The following is a 26,341-nucleotide window of genomic DNA, read 5'->3' as shown; positions in this document are numbered from 1 at the left end:
TATGGTGGAAAACTTCATTATCTGTCATGTGATTCCTGTAACTACAGAATTTTTCGATGAAAGAATGTAATTTTTGAGGGCCATCAATAGCTGGTGAACAAGAAATGCTAAGGCTTTTAGAAGAACATAAGTAAAGAAGTTACACTTTTTTTGTACCGAGAACGTGCTTTTTCATAAACTATTGACTACTGACCTTACTTTACCTCAGTTTCTCACATAGTAAACTTAATAAACCACTGTTTCAGAACTGTCTTGTAATTGTATCTGCGTTACAGGTTAGTGATGTGAGAATGTGTAAATTCTGCAGTGTTTTGGCAAAAGAAAAAAGCAAATTTCAACATGGCAACCAGAGAAATGAGTAGATTTTTCTCAAAATTTGCCACTCATGGCACTTGTCTGAAAGTTACAAATGGTTAACAAGCCAGGTAAAAATAAATCGCTACATTTTGTACTGAATTCTTTTTAGACACTACAAAACCAGAGGTGACAGTACATCTTTTTGTATGGTCACTATGCAAGTGGGTGTGGAGCCCCTGCCCCCCCCCCCCCCCCCCCCCTTTAATATTTACAAAACACATGAGTGTAAGCTTCAGTTTAGAATGGCACTTCCACTCCAACACTTCGCATTTCCTGTACAACACCTGTCCATAACCTCCACCACTAATGCTCTCCCCACTTGTGCCCTGCCGTCTGTGCATCTACTGGCCACCCATTCTATGTGGACTATACTGGTGTGTACCATACCACCAGACAGAAGAATCTGAGTCATCTTACACCTACATAGCCTTCTTTCTGTTAGGTACCTCTCTCGACCTAAGAGCCGATTGCACTTAATTTCTCATGATTTATGGAAGTACTTCACCATGCTGGTACAAATCCCCATAGCATAGCACTATTACAGGTGATAAAAAATGGCTTTATTGCTACAAAGTTCCAACTAAGTCAGGAAATAAATGAAAGTGCAATTGTCACACTTCAAAAATCATCATAATTGTTTTCTTACCTATGAAAAAATGTTGAAACATATAGTGCTTGAATCTTTAAAAATATATTGGGAAGTAGCACTTAAAACAATTACTATTTTTGTGTAAGGAAGTATTGAAAAACAATCCATGTATATTGAAGCCCTGAAAGTTTATTTTTTCACTGTGACAAAGTTTCAAACTGGTCAAAAGTTATTACTACAGTTTAGCTGCAATGTGATCCATAGTAAATGAGTGCTCTCCCCATTGCTGTAACATTCGTCCATATGATTTTTCTATGTTTTCGAAAGTTAAGACTCTGCTGAATGGATTTTAGATATATGTTTTCCTTTAGTGGAGATTTTTAGCATTTTAACCACCGTTACCTTCGTGTATGTTGTAACTTGGACACACAACACAACCAATAATGTTAGTACAACTTTATTAGACTGTGGCATGTATGTCAATTACCATAACATACATGAACACAATGAGATAAGGCAAATGTATGCAAGCAGTAATAACACAATAACTGAGTGTGCGCGCAGTGCGGCAGGGTTTAAATAGGCATTTGCCCGTAGCAGGCTCTGTAACAAGTTAACAGTGTTGCTCTTTCGTGGCGCACTCTTGTGGATGACAACACACTGCTAATGTGCACAGATTTCAAGTATGCACACATTTCTTCATTCCTCTTCCCTTCGGGAACAGCTTGGATTCAAGAGATGGCCACGGTTTCTCCCTCCACAAGGCTCTGACTGAGATGACGTGCAGACACAGGAGTGCACGGTTGGAAGTACTTGGGCCATGGGCTGCCTGCCTTCTCACATCAATTCATATGGTAGAACGGATGAAATTGGCGCGAGTGCTAGCTCGAGGGCCTGGTGGTGGTGGTCGCCCTGCAGTTGGCAGCTGAGGTTGAGGAGATGGCTCTGATGTGGATGGCGGCTGAATTGCTACAGCTAGCAGTATTGGAGAAGCTGGAAGCTGTACCAGGTTCATCCACCAGTGATGGAGCCCCCTAGTACGTCGTGGCAGGGACCCAGACACATCAGGTGATCTGTCAAGCAACGCTGACTGGTGTGGTATTATCTGCGTACTGGCCGGGTTGTCCAGTTATCCATGCGCAGGAACAACTGGTCATAATGACGTGCACAGAGGCACCTCTCCGTATGGATGTCACAGAGAGATGGTCACAGCATTGGGATATGACAGCAGGAATTCGTTTTGGGCAAAAATTGGTTTGCCGAGATGGCCAGAAACGGCATGACAGCTGCATGGGTTGGCATCTCTGCCTGGACCACAGGAGATGCAGGAGTGCCTGAGGTTGACGCCCACGGAGCAGTTTGGCAGGGCTGTTTTTGCCGAACGGTGTGAACTGATAGAAAGACAGAAACTGATCCAAGGCGACATTGGGCAGGGACAAAGTCACATAAGTCACATACTTTTTCATTTGCATTTTGAATGTTCTTACTAACCTTTAAGCCTCACCATTGGACTGTGGGTGGAAGGGCAGGGTGAATACGTGCTGAATCCTGTGGGCGTTGCAGTGGGATGCAAATGCCTGTGACACAAACTGAGGGTCATTATCAGAGACCAGTGTCACCCGTCCTTCGATGGAAAATATTTTTCAGTGAGGACCATGGTGCCAGAGGTCAAAGTTGACGGGCTACGAACAACGTATAGAAACTGTGAGAATGCTTCAATTACTATTAACCAGTGTGCATTAAGAAACTAGCTTGTAATATCAATATGGAGATAGCCCCAGTCATGCGAAGGTTGCAGCCACAGAGGCAACACTGCTCGCGAAGCAGGCTTGCTGTGATGCGCATTGAGAACATGCCATAATGAAATGAATGATGTCGCCGTCCAAACCATGCTCAAAAACATCACGGTGGGCTAATGCCTTCATGTGTGACACCCCCAGTGATTAGTTAGCAGCAATTGCAAGATCTCAGAATGGAGAGCCAAGGGAACCTCTATGTGAGGAGCTGAATAGTCCATATCAAGAAGCAGAACACCACCAGTGACAGAGAAATGGTGCTGAAACACATAGCAGTCACAGAGGGGTCGGATGCCCGTGATCGAGGCACCTCAGATCAGCCATGTTGTACATAATGTATCACTTTCTGTAAAATCTGATCAGTGGCACTAGCCTCCGTGATCCAAGCACTAGTGACTTTAAAACCATTGACAGTTTGTTGAGCACGTTCATCAACGTGGAAATTCCTCCCGATCAAAAACTGGTTCCAATGGCCAGAAGACACGAGAGCACATCAGCATTTGCATGTTTAGCCATGGGACACAAGTGAATCTTGTAGTTGTACCAAGAGAGGAACAGTGCACAACATTGAAGGCAATATGCTGCTTTGTCTGGCAATGAAGCGGAGGGGTTAAACAGTGAAACTAATGACTTGTGATCCATGATGAGATGGAATTTTACACCATACATCAAAACGTGAAATTCTTTAAGGCTTCTTTCTACATTTGTGAATATCTAGTCTGAGTTGAATTAAGTATCTTCGACACATGTACAATAGGCCGCTCGGAGCCATCAGAATATTTATGAGTTAACAGAGCCCTCAGCCCATGATAGGGCACTTCTGTTGCTAACACTAAATGTTGACCTGGTTGGTAGCTTATGAGGCAAGGTGCAGATTCTAACATAGACTTCAGTTTGGAAAATGCAGTTTCACATGCTTGCGACCAGTGGAAAGATGTACCCATATGCAACAAGGCATGTAATGGTTGTGTAACTAACACCACCCACAGAAAAAACTAATGATAATAAGCTATCTTACCTAAATAAATAAAAAAATAATAAATAAAAAAATAAAAAACTTGAGTTCCTTGACCAACATAGGACGCGTAAGAGCCACAATGCAGTGACATTCTGACAAATCCAAGAGAAACAATAGATGGGTGATAGAAGTGGCACTTTTCTAAATTGTATTTTAACCCGGCAGCCTGTAACATGAAAAGAGTATATGTAAGTTGTTGAGATTTTCAGCAGTGGAGGAGCCAGAGACCACAATATCATCAAGATAGTTTGCACAGCCAGGCACAGACTTCATGAGGTGTTCGAGAAACCATTGAAAATTTCCAGGGTGCTGGCCACACCAAATGGTAACCACAAGTATTGGTACAAGCCAAAATGTGTGTTAAATACCAAAAGCCATTGAGAGTCAGAATCAACACAAAGCTGCAAATATGCATCAGAGGGGTCAATCTGGGTAAAATAATGACTACCAGTAAGCTTAGCAAAAAGTTTGTCAGGGTGCGGCAAGGGATATGTGTCAGTGATAGACTGTGCATTGACAGAAACTTTGAAATCGCTGCAAAGGCATAACCATCCCAATGGCTTCTTGACTATGACTAAGGAGTAGCCCATTCACTGGATGTGATCATATGGATGACCCCGCAGGCCGTGAGGTAGTTGAGCTCCACCTTGACTTGATCATGGAGCGCAATCAACACTGGACGAGCCCATAAGAAACAGAGTCTGGTCAAAAGTTTCATAGTGATGTGGGCTTTTAAATTATTGACACAACCCAAACCCACATGAAACATGATGGAAAATTCAGAGCATAAAGAGTCAAATTGTGTATAAGGCCCTTGATCAGAGACAAGATTAACTTAATTGGGAACAGTAAACCTGAAAAGGTTAAAGGCATTCAAACCAAACAAATTTTAGGTGCGTGCACTGTTCACCAGCAGGTTTATTGTAGATAACTAATGTACGTGACACTGGTGCTAAAGGGGAGAGCCGAAGTCCATGTACATATGCAAGTAATGACATGGTAACACCATTATGGACTTGCATGTGCCGAACCTTCTGATAAACCTTGATGTCAGTTAAAAGCCTGTTAGGTGCAACAGTGATTGTGATACACAACTGATACCCATGTCAGCATCTGCAATAGGCTGTTGAAATTTTGCATTACCAGGAGGAGCAATGTTACCCATTTTGTTGCACTGGCAGCAAATGGCCCGTCACTTAGGACTGTCCAGCCTATCATGAATAACAACGTGACGACACGAGGGAAGCATAGAGTGCTTACATTGTTGCTCATTGCTGGGCTCGCTATGCTGCTGCTGTAGCTGTGACTGTCACAGTTAGACAGTGAGTTGGGCCAGCTGCCGTGATGTTTTGCTCGTGTGCGGATCGCTGTCACCATATCATCCCCCTGTGAACCTTCCGACAAACTGAGGGATGGGGGGAGGGGGGGGGGGCTGGGATTCAATTTGAATGCCCACAGTCCTCGAAACCTGAAGAGATTGTGCAGTAGTGGGAACATTGGAGAGGGAGGGGTATTTACATTGAAGGACCCACTCACAAACATCACAGTCATGAGCCAACCGAATGATTGCATCCTGAACCATTTGGTCAGCATATGATTCTCTATGTACATCAGTGACAAAAGTGATTACGACAGCTTAACCGTGAAGCTCAGCTGCCAAAGTCTTATAGGAATGTTCCGGTTTCTTGCAACAACAATAGAACTCAACATGAGCGACAATGACATGTGTCTGTATAAAGTAGTATTTCGAAAGAAGGTCGCACACGTCATCAAAAGAGAATGAAAATGTATCCTGCATGGGGGCCATTTGGCAAAGGAGTTGATACCTGCGAGGCGATAACCAAGACAAAAAGAAAACACAACATAAGGTAGTACCAGTCAATCCAAACACATGGAACTTCTGCCACAACTGTTTTTATAGGCTTCCCATTCTTTGACAGACTCATTATAAGCCAGAAACAGTGGGTGATGAATGACCTGAGTAGTGACAAGCAAAACAGAAGGTGCAAGGGGTGACACGGCAGGCAACATAGATTGAGATGGACCCGAACTGGTCAGAACAGAGGCAGGTGTTTGCCGTACCTTGGTTTGATTGTGTTGCGCTGTGGCGAAAGCCTCCTGCTGTTGACTGAGATGCTGCAGTGCCGCAGTAAGAATCCCTAGCTGACATCAGAGTTCATCAGTTGCACTGTCAGACATCGTAGATGCACAGAGGACCAATCAAGGACTGAAAACCATGTGGAGAACAATCCCACACTCATCGTCACTTGTATTGTAACTTGGACACACAACATCACCAAGAACGTTAGTACAACTTTATTAGACTGTAGCATGTACACCAATCACCATAACACACACTGAACAGAAGAAGGTAAGGCAAATGTATGCAAGCAGTAATACATGATAACTGAGCACAAGTGTGGCACAGCGTGGGTTAAATGTGCACTCGCCCGTGGCGGACTCCATCTGAAGTTCACAGTATTGCTCTTTCATGGCACACTCTCTTGCATGACAACACATTGCTAATGCCCACAGCTTTCAAGTATGCGCACATTACTTTAGTGCATTTTAGTATGGGCATGTAAGACCACAAGGACAAGTGCCCAAAATCCTACCACCCCCAAGAGTTTCTGTAGCTATGGATGTCCTCAGGTGTTCCATGTTCATATTATTCCACTTTAATGGAAGCAACAACTCAGTTGAACAGACAGAAGATACCATTAATCAATGACAATGAGGAAATCTGAGGGCTTACAAATTTTGAAAGAGTAAAATAAATGGGTTGTATTGCAAAATTATTCAAGCATTCTTTGTAGAAGACTCACTGACTTGTCTAAGTGTTTCAGATCTGTAAGTGTTATATGGTTTGTTAAACGTATTTGCTTTATTGTTGATGTATAGAAGACTGATCATAATTTTAAAAGCACAGATTACATTTGTATACAATTGTAGTTTTATGTCTCACTTTTTTTCAAATTCTCTAATAATTGATGAAATTCACAAAATTCTTTTCCAGTTACGATATCTGCTTGCTTTGTACACAGAGAGTATTCTTTGTGGGTGAAAAGTCCACACAGTAACATTGTGTGGTTGGCGGCTACAATGATCACGTGAGTATTAATTTTTATTGTAAATAACTTAATGCAATGGTCAGTACTAATATTCAATCTCTGAAAATAAAGATTTTAAATGCTCAGCTTATGTAGAGGCAGATGAAGCCTCTCAAAAAAAGGAACATGCAGAATTAAGCAGTCTCCAACCAAACTCCCCCCAGCCCTCCCACCCCACCCCACTGCCCACCCTACACACTTACCCACCTACCAGCTGCATATTATTATTATTATTATTATTACTACTATTATTGCAAATTTAAGTAGTGGCTGGGTTAAAACCCAGGATGTTTTGATTATGAGACAAAGATGCTACTCCTAGGCATTGGGTCCACATTGCAGTACACTCATGACTAATTAAATTAGAGACTCCTCTCTAGTGGCGGGTAGCACCTCCTTTCACCCTAATGGTGATGACATATTGTAGTGTGAACCGCACAAGAATCTCAAAAGTATTAATAAGCTATCGTGATCCAGGTACCCTCAAAATTTACCAAAAACTCTTGACTATGGTAATAGCTCATTCCAAGTTGCACTTATCTCATTATTTGATTACGTGCCATTTTATTAAATAAGTTGAAATCAGGTGACCTTAGGAAGGAGAGGATTGGGGTTGGGGTTTGTGTTCGTATATTGAGTGTTCATCAAATCCGTTAAGATTCAATTTGGAAATGATGAGGTGCTTCATTGTCTTGGTGATGGTAGAGATTACCTGCTGATGGTAGAGGTCACCTTTGGGTACTGTAGATGAACAAACTGATGCACATTATTGTGCAGTAGACACATGTACCATTCACTACTGAGAGATGATATCAATTGTATCAAGCTTCACGTCATCCCATGTGAGCAATATCCATGTGAGAAGACTGACACCACATGCCCAAATGAGATCCTGTTGATAAACTCACCTCATGTGCTTCTGATATACTCGAATCCTTCAATGATATAAAATTACTGAACTGGGTGTTATTGTTCAGATTAAACTACCTTTTATTTTATTTTGTTCAGTACTATGTAATTTCAGCTTTGTAGCTGTTATCAAGCGTATGCAATATGTATTTCATCAAGCATGTGCAATATGTATTTCAGTGTGGACCCATGGTCTAGGAGTAGTGACTTTGATTTTTAATCAAAACATACAGGGTGCTCGGTTGGAAGCCAGCCACTGCTTAAATTTTGAATACGAGTAACCAGCAATGTCAGCTGAAGACTGTCAGTATAAGGAGTCACCCCTTTTAAAGAGGGTAGAGGAGTGGGTGGAGTTTCAAGACACATTATTGTTCTTTGGGTGGGAAATTGCCCCTAAAAGGCATATGAATCAGCAGTGATCAATAATATGAGCTTGCAGAAGGCAAAAGAAACCGATTTCTAAAGAAATCCTTTGCATATGCGCAGGATAAGTGGCCTGTACTTGAAAATGTATCATGCTGCTCTCCATTGGCAAAATGTTCCATATTACTCCACCATTTGTATCTCCAGGAGGGACTGCCAAGGATAAGGTAATCATGGGAAAAAGACTGAATAACCAATGAGAGGGTAATTTACTATAAGTCGAAATATGGAATGTCAGAATATTGAACATGATAGGGAAGTTAGAAGATCTGAAAAGGAAAATGCAAAGGCTAGGTCTAGATCTAGTGGGGGACAGTGAAGTAAAATGGAAAAAAAAGACAAGGATTTCTGGTCAGGTGTATATTGGGTAATATCAACAGCATCATGAAATGGCATAGCAAGAGTAGCATGTGTAACGAAAAAAAGTTTGGCAGAAACTGAGTCATTGCAAACACTTCAGTGATAAGGTTGTTCTCATTAGAATTGACAGCAGATTAATATCAACAAAAGTAGTTCATATATATATATATATACTGATCTCACAAGCAGAATGTGAAGAAATAGAGAAAGTATATGATGGTATGTAAAAGGAGTAAAAGGACATGATACTCTAATAATTGTGAGTAATGGGAACATCATTGTAGGGAAAGGAATAGAACAAAGAGTTACGGCAGAAAGTGGGAATGGTAGTAGGAATGAGTAGGACTTGAGTTCTAGAATAAATTTGAGCTATTAATACAAATACACTGTTCCAGAATCACAAGAGAGGATTTATACTTGGAAAAGGTCTGGAAATACGGAAAGATTCCAGCTCTGTTACAATGTGATCAGACAGAGATTCAGAAATCAGGTATTGGATTTGTAAAGCATAACCGAAGAAGATATAATGATGAAGAGTAGGCCAAAGTTTGAGAGACTTGTATGGAAGAAACAGTGTGCAGAAAAGTGGGCTCCACTACACTGCGGAATGATGTGATGCTACATTGCCTAATTGTGATATTGAATACCACAGTAGACAGTTCAGCCGGTGGGGGGGTGGGGGGGGGGGGGCTGACTTCACTAAAAAGGGTAATTACAAAATTTGGACAGACAGTCATAGGTACGAAGAAAGTAACTGTGAAATTAATTGTTGAAAGATGGAAATCCAAAAGTGTCAGGAAAAGTCAGGAATCATTCTGTGCATTGAAGAAGCAATGACTGAAACACAAGAAAGGTTTTGAAATTCAGCGTGAAAAGATATTGATGATAAGATTTGCTCATGGCACTGCTATCCTGAGTGAAAGTGACGAATAATCACAGAACTTGTTGACTGGAATGAAGACTAATGACTACAGAATATGGATTGAGGGTAAACTTAAGAAAGATAAAAGTAACGAGTAGCAGAAATGAGATTAGTGATAAATGTAGACATCAGAATTGGTGATTACAAAATAGAACAGTAGTTTTGTATGAATTCATTCACTGTTACTCTTTCTTCACCCTCATCTCATAAACACTGGTGGACATCTCTGTTTATCTTGACATAATAGATAATGCTTTTCATTTAATAGAGTAGTTTTGGTAAAGAAAGAAGCAACAGCTTCCTTCCCTGCACATGACTCTATTCCTTCATTATGTTCCAGAGAAACTCTTCTTCCTGAAAATATCCATCACTGTGATATTTCTAGGACCTAAATCCTGCAGTTTCCACACTTCAGTCCCTTTCCACACTTCAGTCCCATTGTGAAGATCAGTGCTACTTTTGTCCTTCAAAGTATGAAAACTGAAAACTTTCACCAAATTACTGAACAGTGAATTCTTTAAATCTGTTATTGACGGAAAAATTCTTGCCCTTTGATTCCTTCTTTTCTAGGTAAAGGACTGTAGTAACAGTAATATTTAATAACCATTTCTCATTCTGTCTTTTTCCTTCTTCCAAAAGCCTACTGAAAATTCACAAAATCAGTAGTTTAAACTTTTTTCCTGACTCTCATATTCAGAACCCAAAATTTATTGAAAGTACAATGTTTGTCATATATTGATTTTGCTAAATGGGGACAAACTGCAGGAAATGATTGCTGAGAGGATTCGAAGCAAAAAATGTCATATGGGCATGTGGCAAGAAATGCGGCACGTGGCAAGAAATGCGTTCTTAAGAAGGTACTTCCACTGGAAGGTGGATATAAAAGATCTTTGGCAGCGTATGTTTCAGTGATTGAAAGATCACAAGAGAAACACTAGGAGGTGGGCATGTTCTGTCTGTACTAGTGTTTTAGCACCATACTCAAGAGGAAGTTGCTAATAATCCCTCGCACATTGAGGCTGAACCAGTGCTGATGGTTCACTGCAACACCCTATGGGAATTCTCCATACTCCACAGGTGCTTCTTGTAAAGGTTGACAATAGTGCCCATCATAAAGGTAGCCTCGTCTGCGAGCAGGATGGCCTATGCCACAAAACAGTGACAGAACCTTCACTGCAAAGTTAAGTCCATAGTAATAAGCATTGTAAGTGTTATGGATAGTGGCAGTTGTCATCAAGAACATTCCACACAGTCATTTGGTTTCCTCATGCCAGTGAGCCACCTGCCTGGTCCCAATATAAGTGTCATATTCTACAGTGTTCAACACCTTATATTTCCAACTTCAAGTGTGTGCACCTCCCTCAGAATGCATCACTGGCCATATGTACATATGATCATTTCTGCTCCTTATCCTCACAGAGATTTCTTCCTGCAGTTTTTCCCCATTTAGCAAAATCACTGCATCTATATCTGTACTGTCTTTCATATGTAAATGCCACTTTTCTTTCATTTTGGTATTGAGCAAGAAGAGGGCATTGATGTACAGAACTAGTTTTTCTTGTTGTACAGTATCACTATTTCCTGTTGTAGGTTGCTGCTGCAGATGTCTTTCTTTGGTATAAGTTTCTTTGTGTTGTGGTCAAATCCGGACACCATTTTGACAGATATTCAAGTGCCATACAATGCCATCATTATTGGCATTATTTCTCCTTTTGTAATAGTTTCAGTGAATGAACTTATCAAAAGGGAAGAAATTAAGTAAGTATATATGCCATTATTTTTCGTAGAAATATGTTTTCATTTGTATATATGAAACATGTTCTGTTATGATGTACCATTTATTTCATACTGTTGAAATGCATATCCTTACTAATACACAAATAGCGCTCCATAAGTAATGCAACACATTTTTTTCTGAAAACAAGTTTGTTTTATTCAGGATCCTAGTACATCACATTATTCCCCATTCTTTTGACTGCAAAACCCTATTTTTCAATGTAACCTCTGTACGCTGTGATGACCTTATGCCAGATAACTGACAGGGCCTGTATTCCTGCATGGTACCACTCTATTGCTTAGTATCAGGCCAATATCTTGCTGCATCAATAACCTTCCCATCATCCACATATTGCTTCCTGTGGAGTGCATATTTCATTCGGCCCAAGAGATGGAAGTTAGAAGTCACAGGATCCAGGCCCTAGGATGGATGAGGAAGAATAGTCAAGTGAAATTTTGTGAGCTCCGCTCAGGTGTGCAGACTTGTGTGAGGCCTTGCATTGACATGAAGAAAAGAAGTTCATTAGCATTTTGAGAATATCTGGATGTTCCAACATTGCAGGACTGACAGCCGTTTGTGTCCGGCCAACAGGCTGGAGATCAGACAGGTTTGTGTAGCCTTGTTGTGATGATGACAGACACCTCGCCTAATGACTCATCTTGCTTTTGCTCACCGCCAGAGAATTCTGCAAATGCTTATGAATACCTGCTATGCTCTGGTATGCCACAGAAAGAACCTCAGTCTCAATGACAGCTCTCTGCTAGGAATCCATTTCTGTTATGACGCCATTTTGGACATTACATAATAGTACCACCACATATTTCAACTTCATGAAATTATCAGAGCTGAAGAGGAAATGTTCCATGACATCCAACTACAAATTCAACATTCTTTCAACTGAAATCACCCGAGGAAAAAAATGAGTTGCAGTACTTATCTGAACACTCCTCATATCTGTTATTGTAAGTTGCTTGTTTATAATATTCACTGTTGATGTCGAGAACATACACATTGATTAAAAATGTGGATTTAGTTTCAAATGGCTGTGTTTCCAGAACCATAAACCAAGACTGAAAGCCTGAAGGTGTGATATCTGAGTTATAGTTGATTCCCTCCCTCCCTCCCTCAAGGAGATGAGGAGGCAGTCAAAGAGGGCGATATTTTAAAAAACCATACATCCCAAATATAAATGTCTTACGTCTTGATAATTTGTACACACTCCTTTCCTGTACAGAGTGTATATCATTCCTTCCTTACATTGTTGCTGCATTTCCTCATGTTTACATATTGATGTCATATTTTTTTTACATGGGTCTGTTCCAATTTATCACAATCTTGCTCTAGCAATTTTGCAGAGATTTTCTCTGTTGCAGCTACCTGGTGTTTTTTAGTCATTTCAGGGCACTTGGCACTTCTCCAACTGTGGAGAAGACGATTTTTCTTCCTTTTAACATTTTTGTTGTTCTCCATTCCTAGGGACTTCTTGTGCTAGCTTTATTGAGTAAATAACTTTTGTCATCATAGGAAAATTCATTTCCCCTCCCTTACTACTTTTATAGTTTCACCATTGGTTAGACTGCTTTTAGAGCTAAATGGCTTCTGTGCATCATTTATTACTTTGTTAAAGAATTTTTTTTTTATTTCGTTGCAGTTGCTCTGTAACTCCATTTATTCAACAATCATATACCAGCCCCCCTCCCCCCCCCCCCCTCTCTCTCTCTCTCTCTCTCTCTCTCTCTCTCTCTCTCTCTCTCTCTCTCTCTCTCCCCCCCCCCCCCCCCCCCCCCTCTCCCAGTTTATATGCTTTTCATCTCTCCTCTTCTTTTCATATTCTTACTTTAATCTTCTCGTACAGTTTCTTTATATGTTGTTTTGTATGCCTTATTCTTTTAATTCATCTGCATTTACGTCTACCTGTGTACTCTTCAAACCACCGTAAAGTGCACAGCAGAGGGTACATCCCATTGTACCAGTTTGAGGTTTTTCCTGTTCTATTCACTTGTGGAGTGTGGGAGCAATGATTGTTTCAATGCCTCTGTGCCTGTTGTAGTTATTCTGATCTTATCCTCACGATCCCTGTGTGAACTGTAGTATATTCCAAGAGTTACCTTTTAAAGCTGGTTCTTGGACCTTTGTTAGTAGACTTCCTCATTATAATTTATATCCATCTTAAGGAATCTACCAGTTCAGTTTCCTCAGTATCTCTGTTATTTAGTTGCTGTCTTGCACTCAACCTCAAACCATAGGTGTCTTCTGAATCTACTTTCCATTCTCAGCATTCATTTGCTGTGATATTAATTGTTATCTAAACCATTTCCTACAGGTCTTCAGTTGGTGTCAGTCACTTAGAAATTGAATGCCATATATCAAAACAACAATTATGTTAATGCAGTATGCTCCCTGAGGCCTCTATTAGATACTGGATATTGGTTGAATTGTTTCTAGGACAGCTGCATTGTCTTTTTGAAAATTTGTTCTAGTTCATTTTTATGATTTGGATATCCTTGCACTTACTCTTCTCCATATCAGGTAATGATCCAAGTCTTTGTGGGCCCCTGAGATTTCTTGCATTTGAGTCTAGCATCTATTAATGCATGATCCCATTCAGCTTGATTTTCATGTTTCCATGTGGATATATTTGTTTGGGAACAGTGTGGATCCAGCAATCATGTTTTGGAATATTACAAATAAAATTAAATTAATTGTATGAGTACTAGTTGTATGTTTCTTGTGTAATCAGAATGTCGGACTGATTTCTTTTTTCTTTCTTTTTTTTCTTTTTTTTTTTTTTATTGGCACTTGGGAATTGAGATGTACAGTTGTTATTTTGATATCATAATTTGGGCAGTCATCGTACGTTCTTCTAAAAAGTTCATTGAGGAGAACGTTTTCAGCCACCTTAGATTCCTCTCCTGGCACATGAGCATTAATATTTAAAACAAAGTGTATGTGTGTATGTATGGGATCTTCTTCCAAACCCCGGGCTGGATTTCAACCAAGTTTAGCACAAAACAGCAGGCCTCACAAGTACCAGCACTGTGGGGTTTATAACCTCCTAGCATCAATAGGAGCAGAGATCCAGGCAAAAAAGTGTATTTTCCAGCTCCCCCTTCCCTCCCCCACTTACAGGCAGCACTGCAGCACAGGCATGTTGTGTGAAAACAGTATTGGCCTGCCAGATGAACTGTTTTGCAGGGCAGCCTATATGTTGGGCAAGAAACGATTTCCCAGGCGCAGACATGTAGGCTGCCTCTATGACAGACATGTCATGTTTGAATAATATCAGCCTTCTTTGTCAACCTGTTTTGCATGGCAGCCTGTATGTCAGGGACAAATAATTGATTTTCAAGCCACTGGTGTGTAGCCTGCCCAGCATGACAGGAATATTGAGGGAATATTATCAGCCTGATTTATTGAACTGTATTGCAGGTTGAGATGATAGAGGAGGGTATGGAAAGGGTGAGTGGGAGGAAGAAGTGGTCAGAGAGAAGGGAGGTGGGGGAGATGCATGAGGCAGGTGTAAGGTATAGAGGGGTGGTGGGCAGTTGATAAAGGAAATGGACAAAGAGAGGGGGAGGAGAAGATGAAGATGGGAGGGAGATAGATGAGAATGAAGTGGCCAGACTGAGGGGGTAGGAGGTGGACACAGAAAGGAGGAGAAAGGAGTGAATTCAATATACACTCCTGGAAATTGAAATAAGAACACCGTGAATTCATTGTCCCAGGAAGGGGAAACTTTATTGACACATTCCTGGGGTCAGATACATCACATGATCACACTGACAGAACCACAGGCACATAGACACAGGCAACAGAGCATGCACAATGTCGGCACTAGTACAGTGTATATCCACCTTTCGCAGCAATGCAGGCTGCTATTCTCCCATGGAGACGATCGTAGAGATGCTGGATGTAGTCCTGTGGAACGGCTTGCCATGCCATTTCCACCTGGCGCCTCAGTTGGACCAGCGTTCGTGCTGGACGTGCAGACCGCATGAGACGACGCTTCATCCAGTCCCAAACATGCTCAATGGGGGACAGATCCGGAGATCTTGCTGGCCAGGGTAGTTGACTTACACCTTCTAGAGCACGTTGGGTGGCACGGGATACATGCGGACGTGCATTGTCCTGTTGGAACAGCAAGTTCCCTTGCCGGTCTAGGAATGGTAGAACGATGGGTTCAATGACGGTTTGGATGTACCGTGCACTATTCAGTGTCCCCTCGACGATCACCAGTGGTGTACGGCCAGTGTAGGAGATCGCTCCCCACACCATGATGCCGGGTGTTGGCCCTGTGTGCCTCGGTCGTAGGCAGTCCTGATTGTGGCGCTCACCTGCACGGTGCCAAACACGCATACGACCATCATTGGCACCAAGGCAGAAGCGACTCTCATCGCTGAAGACGACACGTCTCCATTCGTCCCTCCATTCATGCCTGTCGCGACACCACTGGAGGCGGGCTGCACGATGTTGGGGCGTGAGCGGAAGACGGCCTAACGGTGTGCGGGACCGTAGCCCAGCTTCATGGAGACGGTTGCGAATGGTCCTCGCCGATACCCCAGGAGCAACAGTGTCCCTAATTTGCTGGGAAGTGGCGGTGCGGTCCTCTACGGCACTGCGTAGGATCCTACGGTCTTGGCGTGCATCCGTGCGTCGCTGCGGTCCGGTCCCAGGTCGACGGGCACATGCACCTTCCGCTGACCACTGGCGACAACATCGATGTACTGTGGAGACCTCACGCCCCACGTGTTGAGCAATTCGGCGGTACGTCCACCCGGCCTCCCGCATGCCCACTATACGCCCTCGCTCAAAGTCCGTCAACTGCACATACGGTTCACGTCCACGCTGTCGTGGCATGCTACCAGTGTTAAAGACTGCGATGGAGCTCCGTATGCCACGGCAAACTGGCTGACACTGACGGCGGCGGTGCACAAATGCTGCGCAGCTAACGCCATTCGACGGCCAACACCGCGGTTCCTGGTGTGTCCGCTGTGCCGTGCGTGTGATCATTGCTTGTACAGCCCTCTCGCAGTGTCCGGAGCAAGTATGGTGGGTCTGACACACCGGTGTCAATGTGTTATTTTTTCCATTTCCAGGAGTGTATATGTTGGAGAAACATACAGGCAAAGCCGCAGGGAAAGGTTAGTTATACTATAATTGAAAAATAACCTGTGAAAACCAATCAGTAGGTGTTTATTGTGGCTGTTTACAGTGAATCCTGTACCCAGATCATGTGTTTCCTTAGATTCCAATAAAATAAGATTGCCTTTCACTTTTCTAGGATTGTATTTCCAGTCTAGTTTATCTTGGAGGGACATGACCCCAGGCTTCAATTTGATTCTTTAATTTGGAACTACTTTTAAGGTACCCTGGTAAAACAAAGATCATACAAGCCATGTTTCTATATAAATACCTGGTTTCAGAAATTATTTTTCTACTTCCTTGGTCATGTCTGCTTCCACTAATACATTTACCTTCTTTTCATTGCATTTTCTCAACTTTTTGGGTTTTACCAAGGCAGGTTGTCACCCCTTCAAACATTTGAGTCATGATTTGTCCTGTAAGAGTGCAGATGTACATGGTTGTCAATGGGAGTTGGTGAGATGCACCCTTGCTGCTGATTTTTGTGTGTGTGTGTGTGTGTGTGTGTGTGTGTGTGTGTGTGTGTTTACAGAACCATATATAAGGGTGAGAACTGGACTGCAAAAGAATAGGTTTAAGTAATAATAGTGATAGGTAAAAGTAAATTAGATACTGTTTGGGTTGGTGTGGTAATTTATGCTGGAGATAGTCTGGGGGCACCAAATGGCTGCTCGTGCCGTCAGAGCAGGCAGGGCTCGGAATCTAAAGAACACTGTGGTGTGCGATGGAGCTCATACCATGACAAAGTTCTATGATCATGGGACTCGGTACCTATAGAGACCTGTAGAAAACACAGAATTGGATTTGACTCAGGAGCATCATGAGACTCTGTTCTTGTTATAGACCTTTGAAGTAGTTTTTGTTGATCAGAATTTAAATCCTTGTGTGTGAACCTACCAGCACCTGTCACTAGATAATAGTAGTCATTTCCCAGGAGATGTCTAGTAGAAGGCGGGGTCCCTCTGAAATGAGAAAGAAGATTGTATCAAGGAGGAGAGAACCCTCACAGTACTCTGGGTTAGTTGGATTATGATTTGCACTCAACAGGGTTTATGTTTTTATGGAGCCTGCCTACACCTCATCTAAAGAGACCCCCTCCCTTCCCACAACCCTGCCCCCTCCTTGCCATGCTTTGAGGGATACATTTTTATTTGATTTCTGCATCAAGGTCTGTCCAGGTCAGTTGACCATGGCCATAGCTACACTACAGCTCTCATTTGAGCATGAAACCCTTCCATCTGACCTGAAAGAGCCTTTTTTAAGGCAATGTCCCACAAAAGAAGTAGCAGCACTGTATGAACCAGAAGACTGTATCACAGCTGCAGTGAACTCAGTTACAAAACACTTTCTTCGTTGACTGTGGGATAAATTCTTCTACTATCTGTATGTTAACCTTGTAGCTGTGAGAGGGAGAAGCAGTGGTGGGGGTTCACAGTGAACATCTATAAACTTTCATGTCAGCATAATTAAATGCAACTTATATCCATAATATACCATGTATATTTTGTAAAACACTGAAGTACAGAATTGAGTCCATCATTTCCAGTCACTCTACGTAAAGTCAAACAATAACCAAACCATACATATCGTGCACATTTTTGTGCATTAAAATCAAACAGTGGAAAATCCAAAATCCAGAATTAAATAATGACAATGCTATAGGGGAGATGTTGAGTCTCAGGGAGGCTCAACAAAAATACTGCTATACATTTGAGCTTTCGGCCAAAAGGCCTTGATTTTAAGAAGACAAAACACTGTGTCTCTCTCTCTCTCTCTCTCTCTCTCACTTGCTCTCTCTCTCTCTCTCTCTCTCTCTTCATGCAAGCGCAACTCACACACACACTTAGTCACAGCCATGGAAGCCCACATTGTATGATCACATATGATATACAGGACATAAAATCCAGTCTGAGGCCTGCGATCATTTTTATGTTAATAGCTGGCAACCAATGCTGTACAATCGCAATAAAGTCATGAGATGGTCAATTGACTCTTTTATTAGAACATGTTACGCGTTTTGGGATTACACCCATCTTCACACATCACAAACTTCAACTCCTTCCTAACCAACCGGCGTACACCCGTGTCAACTCAAAGAAAGTGTCCAATAAGATGTGACTATAACTACGACACAAGCAGTCTTGAAGCAGAGCATATACGCTCAAGACTGCTTGTGTCGCAGTTATAGTCATATGTTATTGGATGTAGTAACACTGTTCACGTTACGTCGCACTTCACTTAGCGTAGACCGGGACTGTGTCCTAGGCATGCCCGATGTTGACTGACTGCGCTCTGCCTGTCCTGCCGGAGTTGTTGTTGTTGTTACACCGGCAGAGGGCGCGTCCGAATTCTCGCGTGCCCTCTGGTGGACGGGACTCTACTTGCGGCAACTACTGTCCATGACGTGCCGTGCCAATGTGCGCCTCCCGCGATCTTTCTGGTGGCTACTACACTCCTCCTCCTTCGGGGGGTGAAGCCACTGTGATCCACTGCGTCGAAAGGTGGAGCGTCGGGCAGGAGCGATGACCTCCACATCCATGGGATGGCCGGAGTCGAGGGAATCTGCCAACCCTCGAGCCGGAACCTTCGAATATGGCTGGAAATGACCCACACGAAGAGGCCCCCGTCGTCCCACAACCGGAGCCCGGGACAGAACAGGCGACAAGCTGTCGAACTCCGGATCCTGTTCCACCTCAGGAGGGGCAAGACCCAGTGGCGGGGACGAAGGGGAAGGGACGACCACAGGGGAACTAGCCCCCTGCGAAACCGGGCCGGCTAGGGGGGCCAGCTCTCGCTGGGGCAGCTCGAATGACGGCGATGCCGGTGCTGGAGCCACTGGAGGCTGCCAAGGCTGAGAACCATCACAGTGCGGCAGAGTCACAGCGGGGAGAGGAGGTAACGTCCCCTGTGAAACCAATACAGGTGCCGGCAATGGGGAAGCCGGTGTCCGAGAGGGCGGAGGGTGGGTGCCCGAACGTGGACGTAGCTGATTTTGGTGACGACGTACCACCCGGTCCCCCACCTGCAAGGTATAGAGCCGGCGGCCATGTCGGTGCAGGACCACCGCCGGTATCCAATGTGGATTGCGACCAAACCCACGGGCCCAGACTGACATACCCAGTGGAAAGTCAGGTACTCCGTTTTGGGAAGACTGGCGAGGACCAGGCTGGAGGAGGTGCAGCAGAGTCCTAGGTTGACGCCCATGGAGGAGCTCTGCGGGGCTGCGGTCTCCCATTGGTGTGGTCCGGTATGCCGTCAAGAAAAACGTCAATGCTTCCTCTGCAGGAAATTCGTGCACATACTTTTTCATCTGCGTCTTAAAGGTGCACACCATGCGCTCAGCTTCCCCATTCGATTGTGGATGGAAGGGGGGAGAGCAAACGTTCCGAATACCGAAGCGCCTACAAAAATCCTGGAAGGTCTGCGAAAGAAACTGCGGTCCATTGTCCGAGACCAGGGTGATTGGCAGACCTTCCACAGAAAAGATTTTTGCTACTGCCTGGATTGCAACGTCTGAAGTGGTTGAGGAGCAGCGAACCACATATGGGAATCGGGAATAAGCATCAATGACAATGAGCCAAAAGCCATTGAGAAACGGCCCCGCAAAATCGATGTGAACACGTTCCCACGCCTGGGTTGCCGGCGGCCATGAAGAGAACGCTGCCCTGGGAGATGCTTGTTGGCTCGCACACTGGGAACAGGCGGCCACCAAGTGCTCAATTTCTCTGTCAATACCGGGCCAGTACACATGTCTGCGAGCCAAGGTTTTAGTACGGGAAACACCCCAGTGCCCCGCATGTAATAACTTGAGGACCTCCCGTCGTAAACTTGCAGGAACAACCACGCGAGGAGCTGTATCATCGGTAGCCAGAAGGAGAACTCCTTCCAAGACCGAGAGACGGTCTCGTAGAAGAAAATAATTACGAAGAGGGTCCGAGGCCCGGCCCGGAGGGCGGGACGACCACCCCTGCTGAATGAGGCGAACTACTTGCCGGAGAACCGGGTCAGCCGCTGTTTCCCTGGCGACTCGAGAACTAGTGATCGGGAAGCCATCAACCGCCTGGCGGGACGCCACATCCAAATGAAAACACATAATCTCCTCTCGATCAAATGTAGGGTCCGGGCCCACCGGAAGACGGGAAAGAGCGTCGGCGTTGGCATGCTGGCCTGTAGGGTGAAAACGAATGTCATAATGGTACTTAGAGAGGAACAAGGCCCAGCGCTGTAGTCTGTGGGCCGCCCTATCCGGAATCTGAGAGGCGGGGCCAAATAACGATATTAACGGCTTATGGTCAGTGATTAACTGAAACTTCGTGCCATACAAGAAAGGGTGAAACTTGGTAACAGCGTAGACAATGGCCAAAGCCTCTTTTTCCACCTGGGAGTAATGGGCCTGCGCGGGACTAAGCGTTTTCGACGCAAACGCCAGTGGTTGCTCGGAACCATCTGCATTGCGATGGGCCAGGACCGCCCCCACCCCATACTGTGAAGCATCCGTAGCCAGGACTAACGGCTTATGGGGATCAAAAGTAGCCAAACAAGGGGCTGACGTGAGGAGGCCCTTCAACGAGGTGAACGCTCGCTCGCATGCCGGCGACCAATCAAAAGGAACACCCTTGTGCAGAAGGCAGTACAGGGGGTGGGCTATAGTGGAAGCCCTGGGAATGAACCGGTGGTAATAGGCTATCTTGCCTAAAAGAGCTTGTAACTCCTTCAGCGATGTGGGCCGAGGAAGGTTGACGATACCTTGGACCAAACTTCCTAGTGGCTGGATGCCATGCCGAGAGATGGTGTAGCCCACATACTCAATGGACGGTTGGAAGAAGGTTGACTTCTGCAGGTTGCAACGCAAGCCCACAGACCTGAATTTGAGAAAGAGGGTGCAAAGGTTGTGCAAGTGGTCCGTCGTGCTGCGGCCCGTGACAATTATGTCATCCAGGTAATTAATACAATGAGGGATTGTCGACGTGACATGCTCAAGATAACGCTGGAATATCGCCGGGGCACTGGATATTCCAAAAGCCAACCGCTGGTATTGGTAAAGGCCAAATGGGGTGTTGACGACTGCCAGCCGTTTGGAGTCCTCATCAAGTGGTATCTGATGATAAGCCTCTGACAGATCGATTTTCGAAAAATAGTGGCCTCCCGCCACGGCGGAGAACAATTCATCAGCACGAGGCAAAGGATAGGTGTCCACCACCAATTGGGAATTAATGGTGGCCTTAAAATCGCCACAAAGACGTAATTTTCCAGAGGGCTTCTTGACAATAACGAGGGGCGAAGCCCACTCACTGGAAGAAATGGGAAGAATGACCCCTAGGGCTGTCAGCCGGTCTAGCTCTTCCTTTACCTGTGGGCGGAGAGCCAAGGGGATCTGCCTCGCGCGTAGAAAACGCGGGCGAGCCGACGCCTTCAATGTTAAGTGAGCTTCAAAATCTGAAACACGCCCCAGGCCCTCCTCAAAAATGTCTGGAAAGTCTGAGATCAAAGATTCTAATGAGTGATAGGGAATGTCTTCGGAGACCAACTGGATGGTGTCAGCGATAGAAAAACCGAAAGCTTGAAAGGCATCCAGGCCAAAAAGGTTAGCGGAGCTCGCATCACTGACAACAATAAAAGTAATAGGCCGAGTGACTGATTTGTAAGTCACGTCGGTAGTGAATTGACCCAGTAGCGGAATGAACTGTTTACCATAACCGCGTAGACGCCGGTAAACTGGCGCCAACGGGGGCGATCCAAGGTCGGAATACGTTTGTGCATTCAACAACGAAACTGCCGCGCCCGTATCTACTTGCAGTTGTAACCGGCGCGACCGAACTGACACCTCGATAAAGAGTTTGCGTGCCGATGCGTCGGGAGCCTGGCCCGATGAAACTTCCTGAATGTCAACGTCCATGTCCTCTGTACTTGCTTCCTTCGATTCCTTTGAGGCTGAGCGGCAAACTTTAGCAATGTGACCGGTTTTATGACATTTGCGACAAACGGCCCAACGCTGGGGGCACTTTGACCGATCGTGATGTATATAGCACGACGCACAGGACGGCAACAGGGGCCGGCGGCCGGAATTCTGTTTACGCGCCGCGCGGGAGCGGCCGTAACGGCCGGATTGTACCGCTCGCACGTCGTCCACCCCGGACACAGTGGACGCGGCCGCGCCGCCCTGAACCTCCGCGACGTCGCACCATGCTTCCAGCTGTTGACCTGCTGCGTGAGAGACTTCATACGATTGAGCAATGGACAGGACTTCTTCGAGGGAAGGGTCTTCTAACTGCAGGGCCCGTTGCCGGACCTCCCTATCAGGGGCCGAACGAACAATGACGTCGCGTACCATAACATGGGCATACGACTCCCGCGACTGCTCCGTGACAAAATGACACTTGCGACTAAGACCGTGCAGGGTTGCGGCCCACGCCCGGTAAGACTGATGGGGCTGTTTCTTGCATTGATAGAACTCGACCCTAGCCGCCACAACATGCGTGCGGCGGCGATAATATGAAGACAGCAATGAACACAATGCGTCAAAAGACAAGGACGAGGGTTCCTGCAACGGCGCCAGCTGCCGCAAAACTTGATACAGCGAGGGAGATATCCAAGACAAGAAGAGAGCACGACATACCTCCGCATCGGCAACATGAAACGCCTGGAAATGCTGCCGAAGGCGATGTTCATATGCGTCCCAATCCTCCGCCGTCTCGTCATACGGGGGAAAGGGAGGAGGGAACGGCGCCGGAGCAGACGGCGGTGAGAGCAACGCCGGAAGCACTTGTTTCATGGTGGCCATGAGCTCCGTCTGCTGCGCAACCAAAACCCGCACCAAATCCTCCATGCCGTGGAGAAACTGCGAAACCGGAACAACGACGCAACACGCGAAAGAACGACCCTACTCGTCGCCAATTGTGTAGTAACACTGTTCACGTTACGTCGCACTTCACTTAGCGTAGACCGGGACTGTGTCCTAGGCATGCCCGATGTTGACTGACTGCGCTCTGCCTGTCCTGCCGGAGTTGTTGTTGTTGTTACGCCGGCAGAGGGCGCGTCCGAATTCTCGCGTGCCCTCTGGTGGACGGGACTCTACTTGCGGCAACTACTGTCCATGACGCGCCGTGCCAATGTGCGCCTCCCGCGATCTTTCTGGTGGCTACTACATTGGACACTTTCTTTGAGTTGTCAATGGTGTGTGCCTGGGTGGTTAGGAAGGAGTTGAAGTTTGTGATGTCTGAAGGTGGGTGTAATCCCGAAACGCGTAACATGTTCTAATAAAAGAGTCAATTGAACATCCCATATGTCATTGTTTTACATTTTCCCCTCATGCAAATCATATTCAATTGTAACACCTTAGACATAGATGAAGTATATAGTTATGTCATTATTTTGTTTAACTTGTGAGGAACTGGGGGAACCACCTACTACTTAGCTTTACTAAAGGAAATAATGGAGAAAAAGGATTTTGTTCCAAAGCTATTGAAGTTTACATTCTTTTTTTGTTGCCTGTTGATGACTCAGTGCTTCTACTGTTCAGTGAGTTACCACCTGTACTAGTAAATTATTTATTTTCTGACAGAATTTACCCTACCATATTTAACTAAATTAGGAACAGTAAACACACAGAGCCAGTAGTATCATCACAAAAATAACTGTGGAAGATTTTCACGCTGTTCCTGACCCAAATTACTGTGTACAATAAATATAGAGCTTTCCTTCTTAAAGAGCCACCTTTTTGTATGTTTATCACAAGATGAAATTTACATTAGAATTAATCTGGACACAGAAAATAATCTGTGTTGTTAACAACACATGTTGCCACACTTTTAAGATTATTTTTGTTTTGTGGAGAATAAATTTTTCGTATAAAATTGTAACACTCAATTTTCTTTTTTTTTTTTCTTTCAGGGTCAATGTTCGATATCAGAAACGGGCAAGACTTGAATTTGGTACAAAATTAGGAATGAATTCACCATTCTAGACATACATAAAGTATAGCTATTGCTTTTTACACTTGTATTATGTTATTGCAGAGTTGTATCTTGCTTCCTCACACGTCAAAGTGAAGGAACAGATTTACATTGGAATAATTGAAGTGAATGAAGGATAACTGTACTAAAAGCTGGACGAATAAGGAATGTAAGGAGAGGTTACAAATTTTAGTGAACAGACTATCAGGTAGACTGACAAAGAATACAATAGAAACTGTTGCCAGTACAAAACAAAGAGGCATTGTTTGTTGAATACACAAAGAATACGAGTAAAGAATAATACTTCACACTGTGATAGGGGCTCCTAAACACAAAACTTGGGGCAGTTAAACAAGATCATGAAATTCAGAAATATCAAACTAATAGCAAAAAATAATGTGTGAAAATGAAAAGGCTAGGAGTTTTCAAGAAATTTCGTATGGAGATGGGATGGTTAGTGTTCACTATTTCTGATGTCTGTCATGTGTTTTATGACAAATGTGTTAGAGTAATCATTAACATTGAAAACCAGTTTCTGGATGAGGCAGTGAATGTTTTTTCCCCAGTGCTTGTGGATCCCATGTGTACCTGGTGCAAGAACTATAAGTCAGCCAGTGGAAAATCACTGTCGCGTACAGAATTTTGTTACTCTCTGGATCTTCCTGTCAAGATCGTTTTCTGTCTATCTCATTATTACTATCCTTCAAATCTCTCTGGCATTCCATTCCTTTAATTTAATCTGTAGATTGTTTCCCCCATTTGTCTTGCTGTTCTTGAGTTGCTTCATCCATGACTGTCATGTATGTATTTTCAAAGATTCATATTCATGATTAATCTGAAGTGAAACTCACAAAACTTCCACTGTATTATTTTTGTGCCCAATTTCGTGGAAGACAAAATTTCTCAACACAATGTAGATCTTTTCTGTCAGCTGTTTATTTGCACAGACAGTACCCCCCTCTTCCCTGTTTCCCATACACAAAATGCACTGTGTAGGTGGAAAGATAGTTTAGTGCAACAATGGACGTGGGAAAATATAGAATGAAGAAAAATCAATTGTTAATTGTATATATGATTGGAGTTTATAGGAACAGTGCCCTTGCTGCTTTCATGAGACTTAATTTACCTTTTAAAGCAATGTCGTCAATCAAAGAATACATTGGAAAAAACATGTGGTGCTATCAAACTACATTACTTTGTTATTGACCATTTGTGCATCCTTACCCAAGTCACTGAGTAAAAAATACATGCAGATAGATCAATTCATTCAATGTTTACCTATACTGACTTATATGATGAGGTTGCTCTGCTATATTGTTACAAAACAACATGTCACAACAGCATTTAGTAAGTTCAAACACAGCTTGATAAAAAGAATACAATAATTATATTTTATCTGGTATGACAAGACTTTGTCTTAGTAATATGTATGTTACACCAATGATGATAATTTTATGTGTGTGTTTCATACTGGTCTTACATGTGTAATAAATTCAAACGCAAACTAAAATTGATGCTACAGTAAGTTTTTTTTAAAATTGTTATATGCAGTAAGACAACTCTTGTAACTGGTGAGAATGTTGTGGTTTTGGAAATGACATTTATAATGAAATACATCAATAAACATGAACATTTTCTGCTCATTGATTATTCCATGTTTGTAACAGACAGATACGGAAAATGATTCTTTTTTTTCTGTGACATTATTTTATTATTGATTTGTAGATAATATGCACTGGTTAAATGACATAGTGTTTATTTGTTGAGCACTTATCTGTCTTCATATATTTATTTTATTCCATCCTGGATTTTCCATTCTAGCTGGAAAAGCTACTTTAATTAAATTTTGCACATTTCGTTCAAGGTAGCTTATTAATATTTTATTATTGGGTTTTTCAGGCAGACAGGCAAACAGATAGACCGGGGGGGGGGGGGGGGGGGGAGTATAAAATCCAAGACACACAACAATGTGCAAAATATATTCTG

The 26,341-nt window shown here is 43.7% G+C and overlaps 1 protein-coding gene across 4 annotated transcripts in view; it reads left to right on the top strand.

Annotated features, from left to right (window-relative positions):
* LOC126162537 (transmembrane protein 94) overlaps positions 1–26,005 on the top strand; it is a 501,552-nt gene extending 475,547 nt beyond the window's left edge. For all 4 annotated transcript variants that reach the window (XM_049919114.1, XM_049919113.1, XM_049919112.1 and 1 more), the window contains 3 exons: positions 6,777–6,870; positions 11,075–11,242; positions 24,294–26,005. In XM_049919114.1, the coding sequence (XP_049775071.1) occupies positions 6,777–6,870; positions 11,075–11,242; positions 24,294–24,366 (335 nt within the window). In that variant the 3' untranslated portion in view covers positions 24,367–26,005. The remainder of the gene's footprint in view (positions 1–6,776; positions 6,871–11,074; positions 11,243–24,293) is intronic.
* The last annotated feature ends 336 nt before the right edge of the window (positions 26,006–26,341 follow it).

This window comes from Schistocerca cancellata, chromosome 2, assembly GCF_023864275.1.
Source record: "Schistocerca cancellata isolate TAMUIC-IGC-003103 chromosome 2, iqSchCanc2.1, whole genome shotgun sequence".
NCBI lineage: Eukaryota > Metazoa > Arthropoda > Insecta > Orthoptera > Acrididae > Schistocerca > Schistocerca cancellata.
This window is presented reverse-complemented; position numbering and strand designations above follow the sequence as displayed.